This window comes from Bombina bombina, chromosome 3 (genome assembly GCF_027579735.1).
Source record: "Bombina bombina isolate aBomBom1 chromosome 3, aBomBom1.pri, whole genome shotgun sequence".
NCBI lineage: Eukaryota > Metazoa > Chordata > Amphibia > Anura > Bombinatoridae > Bombina > Bombina bombina.
In genome coordinates, this window is record NC_069501.1 from 624,224,886 (window position 1) to 624,244,314 (window position 19,429).

The 19,429-nt window shown below is 43.0% G+C and overlaps 1 protein-coding gene across 2 annotated transcripts in view; it reads right to left on the reverse strand.

Annotated features, from left to right (window-relative positions):
• The window catches only part of ZBTB8OS (zinc finger and BTB domain containing 8 opposite strand), a 115,503-nt gene that overhangs the window by 21,424 nt on the left and 74,650 nt on the right, over nucleotides 1–19,429 (reverse strand). For both annotated transcript variants that reach the window (XM_053707266.1, XM_053707267.1), the window contains 3 exons: nucleotides 8,118–8,200; nucleotides 7,969–8,021; nucleotides 7,418–7,454 (listed from right to left, as the gene is read on the reverse strand). In XM_053707266.1, the coding sequence (XP_053563241.1) occupies nucleotides 7,418–7,454; nucleotides 7,969–8,021; nucleotides 8,118–8,200 (173 nt within the window). The remainder of the gene's footprint in view (nucleotides 1–7,417; nucleotides 7,455–7,968; nucleotides 8,022–8,117; nucleotides 8,201–19,429) is intronic.

Here is a 19,429-nt window from a genome sequence, read left to right on the forward strand (position 1 = left end):
ATATCATGAGTATGAAGCAAATTAGAAAGTTCTTTAAAATTGCATGTTCTTTCTAAATCATGAAAGAAAAAAAATTGGGTTTCATGTCCCTTTAAAAGGGACACTGAACCCAATTTTTTTTTTTTTTTTTTGTAATTCAGATAGAGCATGCAATTTTAAGCAACTTTCTAGTTGACTCCTATTATCAAATTGTCTTCATTCTCTTGGTATCTTTATTTGAAATGTAAGAATGTAAGTTTAGATGCTGGCCCATTGTTGGTGAACAAATTGGGTTGTTCTTGCTGATTGGTGGATAAATTCACCCACCAATAAACAAGTGCTTTTCATGGTTCTGAACCAAAAAAAGTAGCTTAGATGCCTTCTTTTTCAAATAAAGAAAGCAAGAGAACAAAGAAAAATTGATAATAGGTGTAAATTAAAAAGTTGCTTAAAAAAGTGTATGCTCTATCTGAATCAAAGAAAAAAATTGGGTTCAGTGTCCCTTTAAGTAATGAAAAACAGAATTTATGTTTACCTGATAAATTTCTTTCTCCTACGGTGTGTCCGGTCCACGGCTTCATCCTTACATGTGGGATATTCTCTTCCCCAACAGGAAATGGCAAAGAGAGCACACAGCAAGAGCTGTCCATATAGCTCCCCCTCTGGCTCCGCCCCCCAGTCATTCGACCGACGGTTAGGAGAAAAAAGGAGAAACTATAGGGTGCCGTGGTGACTGTAGTGTACAGAAATAAATTTTTTTAAACCTGACTAAAAGCCAGGGCGGGCCGTGGACCGGACACACCGTAGGAGAAAGAAATTTATCAGGTAAACATAAATTCTGTTTTCTCCTACATTGGTGTGTCTGGTCCATGGCTTCATCCTTACTTGTGGGAACCAATACCAAAGCTTTAGGACACGGATGAAGGGAGGGAACAAGTCAGGTTACCTAAACGGAAGGCACCACAGCTTGCAACACCTTTCTCCCAAAAACAGCCTCCGAAGAAGCATAAGTATCGAATTTGTAAAATTTTGCAAAAGTATGCAGAGAAGACCAAGTCGCTACCTTACAGATCTGATCAACAGAAGCCTCGTTCTTGAAGGCCCATGTGGAAGCCACAGCTCTAGTAGAGTGAGCTGTAATTCGTTCAGGAGGCTGCCGTCCGGCAGTCTCATAAGCCAATCGGATGATGCTTTTCAGCCAAAAGGAAAGAGAGGTAGCAGTAGCTTTCTGCCCTCTCCTCTTACCAGAATAAACGACAAACAAGGATGATGTTTGTCTGAAATCCTTTGTTGCTTCTAAATAGAATTTTAAAGCACGGACCACATCTAGGTTGTGTAACAAACGTTCCTTCTTCGAAACTGGATTCGGACATAGAGAAGGAACAACTATTTCCTGGTTAATATTCCTGTTGGAAACTACTTTTGGAAGAAAACCAGGCTTGGTACGTAAAACTACCTTATCTGCATGGAATACCAGATAGGGAGAAGTACACTGCAAAGCAGATAATTCAGAAACTCTTCTAGCAGAAGAAATAGCAACCAAAAACAGAACTTTCCAAGATAGTAACTTAATATCTATGGAATGTAAGGGTTCAAACGGAACCCCTTGAAGAACTGAAAGAACCAAGTTTAGACTCCATGGAGGAGTCAAAGGTCTGTAGACAGGCTTGATTCTGACTAACGCCTGTACAAACGCTTGTACATCTGCCACGGCTGCCAGACATTTGTGCAACAAAACAGACAGAGCAGATATCTGTCCTTTTAGAGAACTAGCTGACAAACCTTTATCCAAACCCTCTTGGAGAAAGGAAAGAATCCTAGGAATTTTGATTTTACTCCAAGAGAATCCCTTGGATTCGCACCAACGGATATATTTGTGCCATATCTTATGGTAAATTTTCCTAGTCACAGGTTTTCTGGCTTGAACCAGAGTATCTATAACTGAATCAGAAAATCCATGCTTAGATAGAATCAAGCGTTCAATTTCCAAGCAGTCAGTTGCAGAGAGACTAGATTTGGATGTTCGAATGGACCTTGAACTAGAAGATCCTGTCTCAAAGGTAGCTTCCATGGTGGAGCCGATGACATATTCACCAGGTCTGCATACCAAGTCCTGCGTGGCCACGCAGGAGCTATTAGAATCACCGAGGCCTTCTCCTGTTTGATCCTGGCTACCAGCCTGGGAAGGAGAGGGAACGGTGGAAACACATAAGCTAGATTGAACGACCAAGGCGCCACCAATGCATCCACTAGTGTCGCCTTGGGATCCCTGGATCTGGACCCGTAGCGAGGAACCTTGGAGTTCTGACGAGACGCCATCAGATCCATATCTGGAATGCCCCATAGTTGAGTTAATTGGGCAAAGACCTCCGGATGGAGTTCCCACTCCCCCGGATGGAAGGTCTGACGACTCAAATAATCCGCCTCCCAGTTGTCTACTCCTGGTATGTGAATTGCAGATAGATGGCAGGAGTGATCCTCCGCCCATTTGATAATCTTGGATACTTCTCTCATCACCAAGGAACTCTTTGTTCCCCCCTGATGATTGATGTACGCTACAGTCGTCATGTTGTCCGACTGAAATCTTATGAATCTGGCCTTCGCTAGTTGAGGCCAAGCCAGGAGCGCATTGAATATCGCTCTCAGTTCCAAAATGTTTATCGGGAGAAGAGACTCTTCCCGAGACCATAGACCCTGAGCTTTCAGGGAGTCCCAGACCGCGCCCCAGCCTAAGAGACTGGCGTCGGTCGTGACAATGACCCACTTTGGTCTGCGGAAACTCATTCCCTGAGACAGGTGATCTTGAGTCAACCACCAGCGGAGTGAGTCTCTGGTTACCTGGTCTACTTGAATCTGGGGAGATAAGTCTGCATAATCCCCATTCCACTGTTTGAGCATGCACAGTTGCAATGGTCTTAGATGAATTTGAGCAAAAGGAACCACGTCCATTGCTGCAACCATTAATCCTATTACCTCCATGCACTGAGCTATGGAAGGCTGAGGAATAGATTGAAGAACTTGACAAGCGTTTAGAAGCTTTAACTTTCTGACCTCTGTCAGAAAAATCTTCATTTCTACAGAATCTATTATGGTTCCCAGAAAAGGAACCCTTGTGGACGGGGACAGGGAACTCTTTTCTATGTTCACCTTCCACCCGTGAGACCTGAGAAAGGCTAAAACAATGTCTGTATGAGCCCTTGCTTTGGAAAGGGACGACGCTTGGATTAGAATGTCGTCTAGGTAAGGTGCTACAGCAATGCTCCTCGGCCTTAGAACCGCTAGAAGGGACCCTAGAACCTTTGTGAAAATTCTGGGAGCAGTGGCTAAACCGAATGGAAGAGCCACAAACTGGTAATGTTTGTCTAGAAAGGCGAACCTCAGGAACCGATGATGATCTTTGTGGATAGGAATATGCAGGTACGCATCCTTTAAGTCCACGGTAGTCATATATTGACCCTCCTGGATTGTTGGTAAAATCGTCCGAATGGTTTCCATTTTGAATGATGGAACTCTGAGGAATTTGTTTAGAATTTTTAAATCCAGAATTGGTCAGAAAGTTCCCTCTTTTTTGGGAACTACAAACAGGTTTGAGTAAAAACCCAGACCTTGTTCCGCTGTTGGAACTGGGTGTATCACTCCCATCTTTAATAGGTCTCCTACGCAATGTAAGAATGCCTGTCTCTTTATCTGGTCTGAAGATAAGCTTGACATGTGGAACCTTCCCCTTGGAGTAAGTTCCTTGAACTCTAGAAGATACCCCTGAGAGACCATTTCTAGTGCCCAGGGATCCGGAACATCTCTTGCCCAAGCCTGAGCGAAGAGAGAAAGTCTGCCCCCTACTAGATCCGGTCCCGGATCGGGGGCTACCCCTTCATGCTGTCTTGGTAGCAGCAGCAGGCTTCTTGGCCTGTTTACCCTTGTTCCAGCCTTGCAATGGTTTCCATGCTGGTTTAGGCTGGGAAGCATTACCCTCTTGTCTAGAGGCTGCAGAGTTAGGAGCCGGTCCGTTCCTGAAATTGCGAAAGGAACGAAAATTAGATTTGTTCTTAGCCTTGAAAGGCCTATCCTGTGGGAGGGCATGGCCCTTTCCCCCAGTGATGTCTGAAATAATCTCCTTCAATTCAGGCCCGAAAAGGGTCTTACCTTTGAAAGGAATATTAAGCAATTTTGTTTTGGACGACACATCCGCCGACCAAGATTTTAGCCAAAGCGCCCTGTGCGCCACTATTGCAAAACCTGAATTTTTCGCCGCTAATTTTGTCAATTTAAAAGCGGCATCCAAAATAAAGGAATTAGCCAACTTTAGTGCGTGAATTCTGTCCATGACTTCATCATATGGAGTCTCCTTTTGGAGCGAATTTTCTAGTTCCTCGAACCAAAAAGACGCCGCCGTGGTAACAGGAATAATGCACTAAATTGGTTGAAGAAGGAAACCTTGCTGAACAAATATCTTTTTAAGCAAACCTTCCAATTTTTTATCCATAGGATCTTTGAAAGCGCAACTGTCCTCAATAGGAATAGTTGTGCGCTTGGCTAATGTTGAAACTGCCCCCTCTACCTTAGGGACCGTTGCCATGCATCCCTTCTGGGGTCGACAATGGGGAACATTTTCTTAAATATAGGAGGGGGAACAAAAGGCACACCAGGCTTCTCCCACTCCTTAGTCACTATGTCCGCCAACCTCTTGGGTATCGGAAAAGCATCAGCGTGCACTGGGACCTCTAAGAATTTGTCCATTTTGCACAACTTCTCTGGAATCACCAAAGAATCACAATCATCAAGAGTAGCTAGCACCTCCTTAAGCAGGGCGCGGAGATGTTCTAGCTTAAATTTACATGCCACGATATCAGGTTCTGCCTGCTGAGAAATTTTTCCTGAATCAGAAATTTCTCCCTCAGACAGACCCTCCCTCACTGCCAACTCAGATTGATGTGAGGGTATAACAGATAAATTATCGTCAGCGCCTACTTGCTCATCCTCTGTATTTAAAACTGAGCAACCATGCTTTCTGGGAAATGCTGGCAGTTTGGATAAAAAAAGATTTGATACAGAGTTATCCATTACTGCTGTTAATTGCTGCATAGTAACCAGCATTGGCGCGCTAGATGTACTAGGTATCGCCTGCGCGGGCAAAACTGGTGTTGACACAGAAGGAGAACCTTCATTTGAAGAATCATCTTGGGCAACCTTATTAAATGTGACAGTACTGTCCTTACTTTGTTTGGACGCCATGGCACAATTTGCACATACATTTAAAGGGGGAACCATCTTGGCTTCCATACACACAGAACATATGCTATCTGAAGGTACAGACATGTTAGACAGATTTAGGCAGGCTATTAATGCAATAAAGACGATTTTAAACAAAACCGTTACTGTCTCTTTAAATAATAAAAAGAGCACACTTTATTTCTGAATGTTTGAAAAACTATCAAGGAAATATCCGATCTTTATAAAATTTACACCCCAGTGTCTTAATGCTTTAACAGTATTGCACACCAATTTTCAAGTCTCTAACCCCTTAAATGAGCTAATAGTTCAATTTACCGGTTTAAAACACACTACAGTCCCTACCACAGACTTTGCTGCGGCTTTTACCTTCCTTAGGGGTTATTCCCACAGAATATAAGCCTTCCTGAGTCTGTTTCTCAGCCACAGGACCCTCTCACATGAAGCTGCATGCACTGCCTTGAGAAGTAACTGCGCAACTGAGGCGCGAAAATGAGGCCTCTTCCCTCTGCATACCAGAGTGAAGGGGCCTTTCTGACTTGATTAGGCGTCTAAACAAGTGCCAGGCGTAATTAAACGTTCCCAAATGTGTTTCAAAGTTTACAAAACACTCCAAATGTCATATAAATACGATATAAACCAATCGATTTAGCCCACAATAGTGTCAACCAGCATAGAGCCCAATTATAAGCCTTAATTCTGTTACCGAGTCTAAGAAAATGGCTTACCGATCCCTTAAGGGAAACTAACAGTCTTCTAGCATTACTATGTCTTGTTAGAAAAGAGACTGGTCATACCTGGGGCAGATAAGTCTGCAAACTGTTCCCCCAACTGAAGTTCTCTGGTTTCAACAGTCCTGCGTGGGAACAGCAATGGATTTTAGTTACTGGTGCTAAAATCATACTCCTCTTTTAACAGAACTCTTCATCACTTTCTGTTGTAGAGTAAATAGTACAAACCGGCACTATTTTAAAATAACAAAATTTGATAGAAGAAATAAAACTACAACTAACACCACATACTCTTTACCATCCCCGTGGAGATGCTACTTGTTCAGAGCGGCAAAGAGAATGACTGGAGGGCGGAGCCAGAGGGGGGGCTATATGGACAGCTCTTGCTGTGTGCTCTTTGCCATTTCCTGTTGGGGAAGAGAATCTCTCACAAGTAAGGATGAAGCCGTGGACCGGACACACCAATGTAGGAGAAACATACTTACCGAAAGACGCCCATCCACATATAGCAGATAGCCAAACCAGTACTGAAACAGTAACAGTAGAGGTAATGGAATATGAGAGTATATCGTCAATCTGAAAAGGGAGGTAGGAGACGAATCTCTACGACCGATAACAGAGAACCTTTGAAAAGATTTCCTGCGAGGAAAACCATAAAATCAATAGGCGATACTCTCTTCACATCCCACTGACATTCACTGTACTCCGAGGAATCAGGCTTCAAAATGCTGAGAAGGGCATATCACAGAAGAAAATCAAGCACAAACTTACTTCACCACCTCCATAGGGAGGCAAAGTTTGTAAAACTGAAGTACTGTATGCATGTGGTGAGGGGTGTATTTATAGGCATTTTGAGGTTTGGGAAACTTTGCCCCTCCTGGTAGGATTGTATATCCCATACGTCACTAGCTCATGGACTCTTGCCAATTACATGAAAGAAAGACCTTTGCTAACCAATCACAAACATGTAAGTTGCATGTGCAGTTAAGGAAAGAGCTGAGGGTAGTTTAGCACCGATTCAGCTTAGTTAATAATAATTTATTAAACACGTATTTAAAACATGCATATATATGTCTTTCTAGTCTCCATCTAATATCTAAATGCAAAATAATATTAACATGTAAACTACCTAGTATGCCTGTTGCAAAGAATGCTTTTCCTATCATGACTGTTGCTGCAAAACTGATAATCCACCTTAAAAGAAGACATGACTACAAAGAAGGTGAGGAAAGGGTGGAGGTAAACAAAAGCCCGCAGAAAATGACATAACTGTTGTAACCCAAGGCTCCCTGGGAGAAAGTGGGACAAGCACAATTCCAGATGTATTTTACAGAATGGCAGCAAAATAAAAACATGAATGTGCAGAATATTGCAATACTGTTAAACTTTTAATAATGAAACATTTAAAGGTTGTTTAAATGTTGAGTTTAATGGTCCTTTGCCAAAATCGAGTTGTTTGAAGTTGCATTTTTACTTACCTGGGGGTGTTTTGCCAAATTAAATTCCTCTCCCCACCTGCAAGGTTAAAAACATACGTTTATTTTCTTCAACTAATATGATGAAATAAAAGATTATGGCTTATTCTGTTTACACAACATAATCTACAGCTGGACATTGAGATGGAAGTTACTCCACTTGATTTTATGATGATATTACATGTACTTTGTTAGCTAAGTACATTGTTTTGACTTCATTCAAGTCACGTTTCCACACACCCTCAGTTTCCTGTTTTTTTTTTAATTTTTTTATATTCATACAGCCAATCATCAAGCAGGACAGCTAAGGGGCGTTATAGATAAAATGTTGGGAAACCACAATTTGCAGTAAAATTTAAGTAAAAAAAAAAGTAAAAAACAAAGTGTGTAGTAGCATAGAACTTCTAAGCGCATGCTTGTGCTACAACGTAACATTTTCTACAGGTCTGATCACTAATTTTATTGTGAAACATACTTATGTAATGGTGAAAACATGCACAAATATATGCACAACAAACTGTAGTACATGACAACACCTTTAAAGTTATTCTTACCCAATAGAGCGGATCTTACAATTTATTCGATCAATGTGCAAAACTTTTACTTCCTAAGGGAATGACAACAAAAAGAAAAGGTTATTCTAAGATCGTCCCACAGACAAGCGATATACACAAAATGAGAAGCCAAAAAAAACCAAACTTACCCGGGGAACAAAAAATAAATCGGCACTAAATTTATACAGCCATTCATCCAAGAAGTTGTAAAGAAGCGAGATCAGGTCATGTCCTGAGAAAAAGATAAAAAGGTGATGTAGGGAGAAAACATGGCTCTTTGCTAATCCCTTTATCTAGTTTAGACATATGCTAAAAAATAAATAAATCAACCTCTGCATTATTATAAATCATCTACTACACAGTAAAGAGAACGTGCTTTATCCTGCTTACTAAATAATCAATTGAGAAGACCCTTGGTATATGAATGGTTTAAAAATTTTCAACTTAAAAAGGGACAATAAATTCTAAAACTGTCAGAGAGCACCAACGAAAAGTAAATTTATGCTTACCTGATAAATTAATTTCTTCTATGGTACGACGAGTTCACGGATTCATCCTTTACTTGTGGGATATTATCCTCCTGCTAACAGGAAGTGTCAAAGAGCACCACAGCAGAGCTGTCTATATAGCTCCTCCCTTAGCTCCACCCCCCAGTCATTTGACCGAAGGTAAAGGAAGAAAAACATAATTTATGCTTACCTGATAAATTTATTTCTCTTGTAGTGTAGTCAGTCCACGGGTCATCCATTACTTATGGGATTATATATCTTCCCCAACAGGAAGTTGCAAGAGGATCACCCAAGCAGAGCTGCCATATAGCTCCTCCCCTCACATGTCATATCCAGTCATTCGACCGAAACAAGACGAGAAAGGAGAAACCATAGGGTGCAGTGGTGACTGGAGTTTAATTAAAATTTAGATCTGCCTTAAAAGACAGGGCGGGCCGTGGACTGACTACACTACAAGAGAAATAAATTTATCAGGTAAGCATAAATTATGTTTTCTCTTGTTAAGTGTAGTCAGTCCACGGGTCATCCATTACTTATGGGATACCAATACCAAAGCTTAAGTACACGGATGAAGGGAGGGACAAGGCAGGAACTTTAAACGGAGGGAACCACTGCCTGAAGTACCTTTCTCCCAAAAATAGCCTCCGAAGAAGCAAAAGTGTCAAATTTGTAAAATTTTGGAAAAGTGTGAAGTGAAGACCAAGTTGCAGCCTTGCAAATCTGTTCAACAGAGGCCTCATTTTTAAAGGCCCAGGTGGAAGCCACAGCTCTAGTAGAATGAGCTGTAATTCTTTCAGGAGGCTGCTGTCCAACAGTCTCATAGGCTAAACGTATTATGCTACGAAGCCAAAAGGAGAGAGAGGTAGCCGAAGCCTTTTGACCTCTCCTCTGTCCAGAGTAAACGACAAACAGGGAAGAAGTTTGACGAAAATCTTTAGTTGCCTGCAAATAGAACTTCAGGGCACGGACTACGTCCAGATTATGCAAAAGTCGTTCCTTCTTTGAAGAAGGGTTAGGACACAATGATGGAACAACAATCTCTTGATTGATATTCCTATTAGAAACTACCTTAGGTAAGAACCCAGGTTTAGTACGCAGAACTACCTTGTCTGAATGAAAAATCAGATAAGGAGAATCACAATGTAAGGCAGATAACTCAGAGATTCTTCGAGCCGAGGAAATAGCCATCAAAAACAGAACTTTCCAAGATAACAGCTTGATATCAATGGAATGAAGGGGTTCAAATGGAACGCCTTGCAGAACGTTAAGAACTAAGTTTTAGTCTTAAACACAGGCTTAATCCTAGCCAAAGCCTGACAAAAAGCCTGAACGTCTGGAACTTCTGCCAGACGCTTGTGTAGAAGAATAGACAGAGCAGAAATCTGTCCCTTTAACGAACTAGCGGATAAGCCCTTTTCTAAACCCTCTTGTAGAAAAGACAATATCCTAGGAATCCTAACCTTACTCCATGAGTAACTCTTGGATTCGCACCAATATAAATATTTACGCCATATCTTATGGTAAATTCTTCTGGTAACAGGTTTCCTAGCCTGTATTAAGGTATCAATAACTGACTCCGAGAAGCCACGCTTTGATAGAATCAAGTGTTCAATCTCCATGCAGTCAGCCTCAGAGAAATTAGATTTGGATGGTTGAAAGGACCCTGAATTAGAAGGTCCTGCCTCAGAGGCAGAGACCATGGTGGACAGGACGACATGTCCACTAGGTCTGCATACCAGGTCCTGCGTGGCCACGCAGGCGCTATCAGAATCACCAATGCTCTCTCCTGTCTGATCTTGGCAATCAGTCGAGGAAGCATCGGAAATGGTGGAAACACATAAGCCATGTTGAAGACCCAAGGGGCTGTCAGAGCATCTATCAGCACCGCTCCCGGGTCCCTGGACCTGGATCCGTAACAAGGAAGCTTGGCGTTCTGGCGAGACGCCATGAGATCCAGATCTGGTTTGCCCCAACGAAGAATCAGTTGAGCGAAGACCTCCGGATGAAGTTCCCACTCCCCCGGATGAAAAGTCTGGCGACTTAGAAAATCCGCCTCCCAGTTCTCCACGCCTGGGATGTAGATCGCTGACAGGTGGCAAGAGTGAGACTCTGCCCAGCGAATTATCTTTGAGACTTCCAACATCGCTAGGGAACTCCTGGTTCCCCCTTGATGATTGATGTAAGCCACAGTCGTGATGTTGTCCGACTGAAATCTGATGAACCTCAGAGTTGCTAACTGAGGCCAAGCAAGAAGAGCATTGAATATTGCTCTTAACTCCAGAATATTTATTGGAAGGAGTTTCTCCTCCTGAGTCCATGATCCCTGAGCCTTCAGGGAATTCCAGACTGCGCCCCAACCTAAAAGGCTGGCGTCTGTTGTTACAATCGTCCAATCTGGCCTGCGAAAGGTCATCCCCTTGGACAGGTGGGGCCGAGAAAGCCACCATAGAAGAGAATCTCTGGTCTCTTGATCCAGATTTAGTAGAGGGGACAAATCTGAGTAATCCCCATTCCACTGACTTAGCATGCACAATTGCAGCGGTCTGAGATGCCGGCGTGCAAATGGTACTATGTCCATTGCCGCTACCATTAAGCCGATTACTTCCATGCACTGAGCTACTGACGGGTGTGGAATGGAATGAAGGGCACGGCAAGCATTTAGAAGTTTTGATAACCTGGCCTCCGTCAGGTAAATTTTCATCTCTACAGAATCTATAAGAGTCCCTAGGAAGGGAACCCTTCTTAGTGGTAATAGAGAACTCTTTTCCACGTTCACCTTCCACCCATGCGACCTCAGAAATGCCAGAACTATCTCTGTATGAGACTTGGCAGTTTGAAAACTTGACGCTTGTATCAGAATGTCGTCTAGGTACGGAGCCACCGCTATGCCTCACGGTCTTAGTACCGCCAGAAGTGAGCCCAGAACCTTTGTAAAGATTCTTGGAGCCGTAGCTAACCCGAAGGGAAGAGCTACAAACTGGTAATGCATGTCTAGGAAGGCAAATCTTAGGTACCGATAATGATCCTTGTGAATCGGTATGTGAAGGTAGGCATCCTTTAAGTCCACTGTGGTCATGTACTGACCCTCTTGGATCATGGGTAGGATGGTTCGAATAGTTTCCATTTTGAATGATGGAACTCTTAGGAATTTGTTTAGGATTTTTAAGTCCAAGATTGGTCTGAAGGTTCCCTCTTTCTTGGGAACCACAAACAGATTTGAATAGAATCCTTGCCCGTGTTCCGTCCGCGGAACTGGGTGGATCACCCCCATTAGTAAGAGGTCTTGTACACAGCGTAGAAACGCCTCTTTCTTTATTTGGTTTGCTGATAACCTTGAAAGATGAAATCTCCCTTGTGGAGGAGAAGCTTTGAAGTCCAGAAGATATCCCTGAGATATGATCTCCAACGCCCAGGGATCCTGGACATCTCTTGCCCAAGCCTGGGTGAAGAGAGAAAGTCTGCCCCCCACTAGATCCGTTTCCGGATAGGGGGCCCTCTCTTCATGCTGTCTTAGGGGCAGCAGCAGGTTTTCTGGCCTGCTTGCCCTTCTTCCAGGACTGGTTAGTTTTCCAGCCCTGTCTGTAACGAGCAACAGCTCCTTCCTGTTTTGGAGCGGAGGAAGTTGATGCTGCTCCTGCCTTGAGGTTACGAAAAGCACGAAAATTAGACTGTTTGGCCTTTGATTTGGCCCTGTCCTGAGGCAGAGCATGGCCCTTAACTCCCGTAATGTCATCGATAATTTCTTTCAAGCCGGGCCCGAATAAGGTCTGCCCTTTGAAAGGAATATTAAGCAATTTAGATTTAGAAGTCACGCCAGCTGACCAGGATTTAAGCCATAACGCTCTGCGCGCTTGGATGGCAAATCCGGAGTTCTTAGCCGTAAGTTTGGTTAAATGTACGACGGCATCAGAAACAAATGCGTTAGCTAGCTTAAGTGCTTTAAGCTTGTTCATAATTTCATCCAATGGAGCTGTGCGAATGGCCTCTTCCAGAGACTCAAACCAGAATGCCGCCGCAGCAGTGACAGGCGCAATGCATGCAAGGGGCTGTAAGATATAACCTTGTTGAACAAAAATTTTCTTAAGGTAACCTTCTAATTTTTATCCATTGGATCTGAAAAAGCACAACTATCCTCCACCGGGATAGTGGTACGCTTAGCTAAAGTAGAAACTGCTCCCTCCACCTTAGGGACTGTCTGCCATAAGTCTCGTGTGGTGGCGTCTATTGGGAACATTTTTCTAAATATCGGAGGAGGGGAAAAGGGCACACCGGGTCTATCCCACTCCTTGCTAATAATCTCTGTAAGCCTTTTAGGTATAGGAAACACGTCAGTACACACTGGTACCGCATAGTATCTATCCAACCTACATAATTTTTCTGGAATTGCAACCGTGTTACAATCATTCAGAGCCGCTAATACCTCCCCTAGCAATATGCGGAGGTTCTCAAGCTTAAATTTAAAATTAGAAATCTCTGAATCCAGTCTCCCTGGATCAGATCCGTCACCCACAGAATGAAGCTCTCCGTCTTCATGTCCTTAACCCAGAGCTATCACGCTTGCCCCTTAATTCTGGCAATTTAGATAATACTTCTGTCATAACAGTAGCCATGCCTTGCAAAGTGATTTGTAAGGGCCTCGCTGATGTACTTGGCGCCACAAAATCACGCACCTCCTGAGCGGGAGGCGAAGGTACTGACACGTGAGGAGAGTTAGTCGGCATAACTTCCCCCTCGTTGTCTGGTGATAATCTCTTTACATGTAAAGACTGACTTTTATTTATAGTTACATCAATGCATTTAGTACACATCTTTCTATGGGGCTCCACATTGGCCTTCATACATAGTGAACAAACAGATTCATCTGTGTCAGACATGTTTAAACAGACTAGCAATGAGACTAGCAAGCTTGGAAAATACTTTTCAAATAAATTTACAAGCAATTTAAAAAACGCTACTGTGCCTTTAAGAAGCACAAAAAGCTGTCACAGTTGAAATAACAATGAACCAAATTAGTTATAGCAACCAAATTTTCACAGTAAATGTATTAAGTTAGCAAAGGATTGCACCCACCAACAAATGGATGATTAACCCCTTAATACCCAAAAACGGATAACAATTTAATAATTAACGTTTTTATCACAGTCAAACACACTGTCACAGGTCTGCTGTGACTGATTACCTCCCTCAAAATGAATTTTGAAGACCCCTGAGCTCTCTAGAGACGTCCTGGATCATGGAGGATGAAGTAGGAAGATTGTGACTGAATTTTTACTGCGCAAAAAAAGTGCTAAAATAGGCCCCTCCCACTCATATTACAACAGTGGGGAAGCTCAGTTAACTGTTTCTATGCAGAAACAAAAGTTAGCCATGTGGTAAAAATCATGCACCAATAAGTCTTATCACCAAGTACCTCACAAAAAACGATTAACATGCCAGTAAACGTTTTGAACATACATTTTAAAATTTATGAAGTGTTATTAATAAGCCTGCTACCAGTCGCTTTTACTGCAGTTAAGGCTCATACATTACTTCAGTATTAACAGTATTTTCTGAGTCAAATTCCATTCCCTAGAAAAATACTTCAGTGTACACACACTCATCAGCCTAATACCAGTCGCTACCACTGCATTTAAGGCTGAACTTACATTACATTGGTATCAGCAGTATTTTCTCAGTCAATTCCATTGCTTAGAAAAATAATTTACTGCACATACCTCGTTTGCAGGGGGGCCCTGCATGCTATTCCCTTTTTCTGAAGTTACCTCACTCCTCAGAATGTGCGAGAACAGCCAGTGGATCTTAGTTACGTCTGCCAAGATCATAGAAAACGCAGGCAGATTCTTCTTCTAATGCTGCCTGAGAAACAAACAGCACACTCCGGTGCCATTTAAAATAACAAACTTTTGATTGAAGAAATAAACTAAGTTTAAAAACACCACAGACCTCTCACAACGACCTATCTTTAGTTAGGTTGCAAGAGAATGACTGGGTATGACATGTGAGGGGAGGAGCTATATGGCAGCTCTGCTTGGGTGATCCTCTTGCAACTTCCTGTTGGGGAAGAGATATAATCCCATAAGTAATGGATGACCCGTGGACTGACTACACTTAACAAGAGAAAAGGAGAAACTAAAAGGTGCAGAGGTGACTGAAGTTTCAAAATCAATAAAGATAATCTAATTTATCAGGCAAGCATAAATTTACTTTTCTTCTATAAGGTACAACGAGTCCACGGATTCATCCTTTACTTGTGGGATACAATACCAAAGCTACAGGACACGGATGAACGGGAGGGACAAGACAGATGGCTAAACAGAAGGCACCACTGCTTTTGCAGAAAAATAGCCTCCGAAGAAGCAAAAGTATCAAATTTGGAAAAGGTATGAAGCGAAGACCAAGTCGCAGCCTTACAAATCTGTTCAACAGAAGCATCATTTTTAAAAGCCCATGTGGAAGCCACCGCTCTAGTAGAGTGAGCTGTAATTCTTTCAGGAGGCTGCTGGCCAGCAGTCTCGTATGCCAAACGGATGATGCTTTTCAGCCAAAAAGAAAGAGAGGTAGCCGTAGCTTTTTGACCTCTACGTTTTCCAGAATAGACAACAAACAAAGAAGATGTTTGACGGAAATCTTTGGTCGCTTGCAAGTAAAACTTCAAAGCACGAACCAAGTCCAAGTTGTGCAACAGACGCTCCTTCTTAGAGGAAGGATTAGGACACAGAGAAGGAACAATAATCTCCTGATTAATATTCTTATTAGTAACAACCTTAGGAAGGAATCCAGGTTTGGTACGCAAAACCACCTTATCAGCATGGAAAACAAGATAAGGCGAGTCGCATTGCAATGCAGATAGTTCAGAAACTCTTCGAGCCGAAGAGATAGCAACTAAAAACAGAACTTTCCAAGATAGAAGCTTAATATCTATGGAATGCATAGGTTCAAACGGAACCCCTTGAAGAACTTTAAGAACTAAATTCAAACTCCATGGCGGAGCAACAGGTCTAAACACAGGCTTGATTCTAAGTAAAGCCTGACAGAACGACTGAACGTCTGGAACATCTGCCAGACGCTTGTGCAGTAAAATTGATAAAGCAGATATCTGTCCCTTTAGGGAACTAGCTGATAGCCCCTTCTCCAATCCTTCTTGGAGAAAGGACAAAATCCTAGGAATCCTGATCTTACTCCGAGTAGCCTTTGGATTCGCACCAATAAAGATATTTATGCCATATCTTATGATAAATTTTCCTAGTGACAGGCTTTCGAACCTGAATCAAGGTATCTATGACCGACTCAGAGAATCCGCGCTTGGTCAGAGAAACTAGATTTGGATGCTGGAACGGACCTTGAATCAGAAGGTCCTGCCTCAGTGGCAGAGTCCATGGTGGAAGATATGACATCTCCACCAGGTCTGCATACCAAGTCCTGTGTGGCCATGCAGGTGCTATCAAAATCACCAAAGCTCTCTCCTGTTTGATTCTGGCAATTAAACGAGGAAGGAGAGGAAATGGTGGAAACACATAAGCCAGGTTGAACGACCAGGGTACTGCTAGAGCATCCATCAGTACTGCTTGAGGATCCCTTGATCTGGACCCGTAACAAGGAAGTTTGACGTTCTGACGAGACGCCATCAGATCCAATTCCGGTGTGCCCCATTGATGAATCAATTGTGCAAACACCTCCGGATGGAGTTCCCACTTCCCCGGATGAAAAGTTTGACGACTTAGAAAATCCGCTTCCCAGTTCTCCACTCCTGGGATATAGATTGCTGATAGATGGTAAGAGTGAGTCTCTGCCCATCAAATTATTTTGGTAACCTCTATCATCGCTAGAGAACTTTGTTCCCCCGATGATTGATATATGCTACAGTCGTGATATTGTCCGACTGGAATCTTATGAATCTGGCCGAAGCCAGCTGAGGCCACGCCTGAAGCGCGTTGAATATCGTTCTCAGTTCTAGAATATTGATCGGGAGGAGAGCCTCCTCCTGAGTCCACACACCCTGTGCTTTCAGGGAATTCCAGACTGCACCCCAGTCCAATAGGCTGGCGTCCGTCATCACTATGACCCATGCTGGCCTGCGGAAACACATTCCCTGGGACAGATGATCCTGTGAACCACCAAAGAAGAGAGTCTCTGGTCTCTTGATCCAGATTTATCTGAGGAGATAAATCCACATAATCCCCATTCCCCATAGTTGCAGTGGTCTAAGATGCAAGTGAGCAAACGGAACTATGTCCATTGCCGCTACCATTAGTCCAATTACCTCCATACACTGAGCCACTGACGGCCGAGGAATGGAATGAAGAGCTTGGCAGGTGGTTAAAATCTTTGATTTCCTGACCTCCGTCAGAAAAATTTTCATGTCCACCGAATCTATCAGAGTTCCCAGTAATGAAACTCTTGTGAGAGGGATAAGTGAACTCTTTTTTAAGTTCACCTTCCACCCGTGAGATCTTAGAAAAGCCAACACGATATCCGTGTGAGATTTGGCTAGTTGGTAAGTTGATGCCTGAATTAAGATATCGTCCAGATAAGGCGCCACTGCTATGCCCCGCGGCCTTAGAACCACCAAAAGGGACCCTAGCACTTTTGTGAAAATTCTGGGAGCTGTGGCCAACCCGAAGGGAAGAGCCACAAACTGGTAATGCTTGTCCAGGAAGGTGAACCTGAGGAACTGGTGATGATCTTTGTGGATAGGGACGTGTAGTCCACGGTGGTCATATATTGACCCTCCTGGATCATTGGTAAAATAGTCCGAATGGTCTCCATCTTGAAGGATGAGGAATTTGTTTAGGATCTTGAGATCTAAAATTGGTCTGAAGGTTCCCTCTTTCTTGGGAACCACAAACAGTTTGGAGTAAAACCCCTGCCCCTGTTTTGTTTTCGGAACTGGGCAGCTCACTCCCATGGTATATAGGTCTTCTACACAGCGTAAGAACGCCTCTCTTTTTGTCTGGTTTACAGACAATTGAGAAAGATGGAATCTCCCCCTTGGAGGAGAATCCTTGAAATCTAGAAAATACCCCTGGGTTACGATTTCTAACGCCCAGGAGTCCTGAACGTCTCTTGCCCAAGCCTGAGCAAAGAGAGAAAGTCTGTGCCCTACTAGATCCGGTCCCGGATCGGGGGCTTCCCCTTCATGCTGTCTTGGTGGCAGCAGCAGGCTTCTTGGCCTGTTTACCTTTGTTCCAAGTCTGGTTAGGTTTCCAGACTGACTTGGATTGAGCAAAATTCCCCTCTTGTTTTGCAGCAGGGGAAGAGGAAGAGGGACCACCTTTGAAGTTTCGAAAGGAACGAAAATTATTTTGTTTGGTCCTTATCTTATTCGTCTTATCCTGAGGAAGGGCATGGCCTTTCCCTGCAGTGATGTCTGAAATGATCTCTTTCAGTTCAGGCCCGAATAGGGTCTTACCTTTGAAAGGGATGGCTAAAAGCTTAGATTTTGATGACACATCAGCAGACCAGGACTTAAGCCATAACGCTCTACACGCTAAAATGGCAAAACCTGAATTCTTTGCCGCTAATTTAGCCAGTTGAAAAGCTGCATCTGTAATGAAAGAATTAGCTAGCTTGAGAGCCCTAATTCTATCCAGAATACCATCTAATGGGGTCTCAACCTGAAGAGCCTCGAACCAAAAAGCAGCTGCAGCAGTTACAGGAACAATGCAAGCTATAGGTTGGAGAAGAAAACCCTGATGAACAAATATTTTCTTTAGGAGACCCTCTAATTTTTTATCCATAGGATCTTTGAAAGCACAACTGTCCTCAATAGGTATAGTTGTACGCTTAGCCAGGGTAGAAATAGCTCCCTCCACCTTAGGGACCGTCTGCCACGAATCCCGCATGGTGTCTGATATGGGAAACATTTTGTTAAAAACAGGAGGGGGAGTGAACGGAATACCTGGTCTATCCTACTCCTTAGTAACAATGTCCGAAATCCTCTTAGGGACCGTAAAAACATCAGCGTAGGCAGGAACCTATAGAAATCTGTCCATTTTACACAATTTCTCTGGAACTACAATAGGGTCACAATCATCCAGAGTCGTTAAAACCTCCCTGAGCAACAAGCGGAGGTGTTCTAGCTTAAATTTAAAAGCCATCATATCCGAGTCTGTCTGAGGGAACATTTTTCCTGAATCAGAAATCTCTCCCTCAGACAGCAAATCCCTCACCCCCAACTCAGAACATTGTGAGGGTACATCTTATATGACAAAAAGCATCAGAGGGCTCAGCATTTGTTCTCACACCAGACCTACTGCGCTTCCCCTGCAATCCAGGCAGCTTAGATAAAACCTCTGTGAGGGTAGTATTCATACCTGCGGCCATATCATGCAGGGTGAAAGAATTAGAAGTACTTGGCGTCGCTTGTGCGGGCGTTAATGGTTGTGACACTTGGGGAGAATTAGATGGCATAACCTGATTCCCTTCTGACTGAGAATCATCCTGTGACATACTTTTAGTAGCTAAAATATGTTCTTTGCAATTTATTGACCTTTCAGTGCATTAGGGACACATTCTAAGTGGGGGTTCCACAATGGCTTCTAAACATATTGAACATTGACTTTCCTCAATGTCAGACATGTTGAACAGGCTAGTAATGACTACAAACAAGCTTGAAAACACTTTATTTAGTGAAAAAATAACTCTTAAAAAACGGTACTGCGCCTTTAAGAGAAAAAAAGCATACACGTTCTGCAAAACTGCTTTAAAATACACCAATCTTTTCAAATTTTTGATATAAGACTCAATTTGTGTAGTTAAGTTTGCCCCACAAGAAAAACAAACAGTTAACCCTTTATTGTGCAAACCGGATTGATAATAGGCCTAAATCCGGAAAAAACACACCCAGCACCTCGCCACAGCCCTGCTGTGGCGCCTACCTGCCCTCAGGGATTGGGAAAAACAGAATTTATGCTTACCTGATAAATTACTCTCTCTTGCGGTGTATCCAGTCC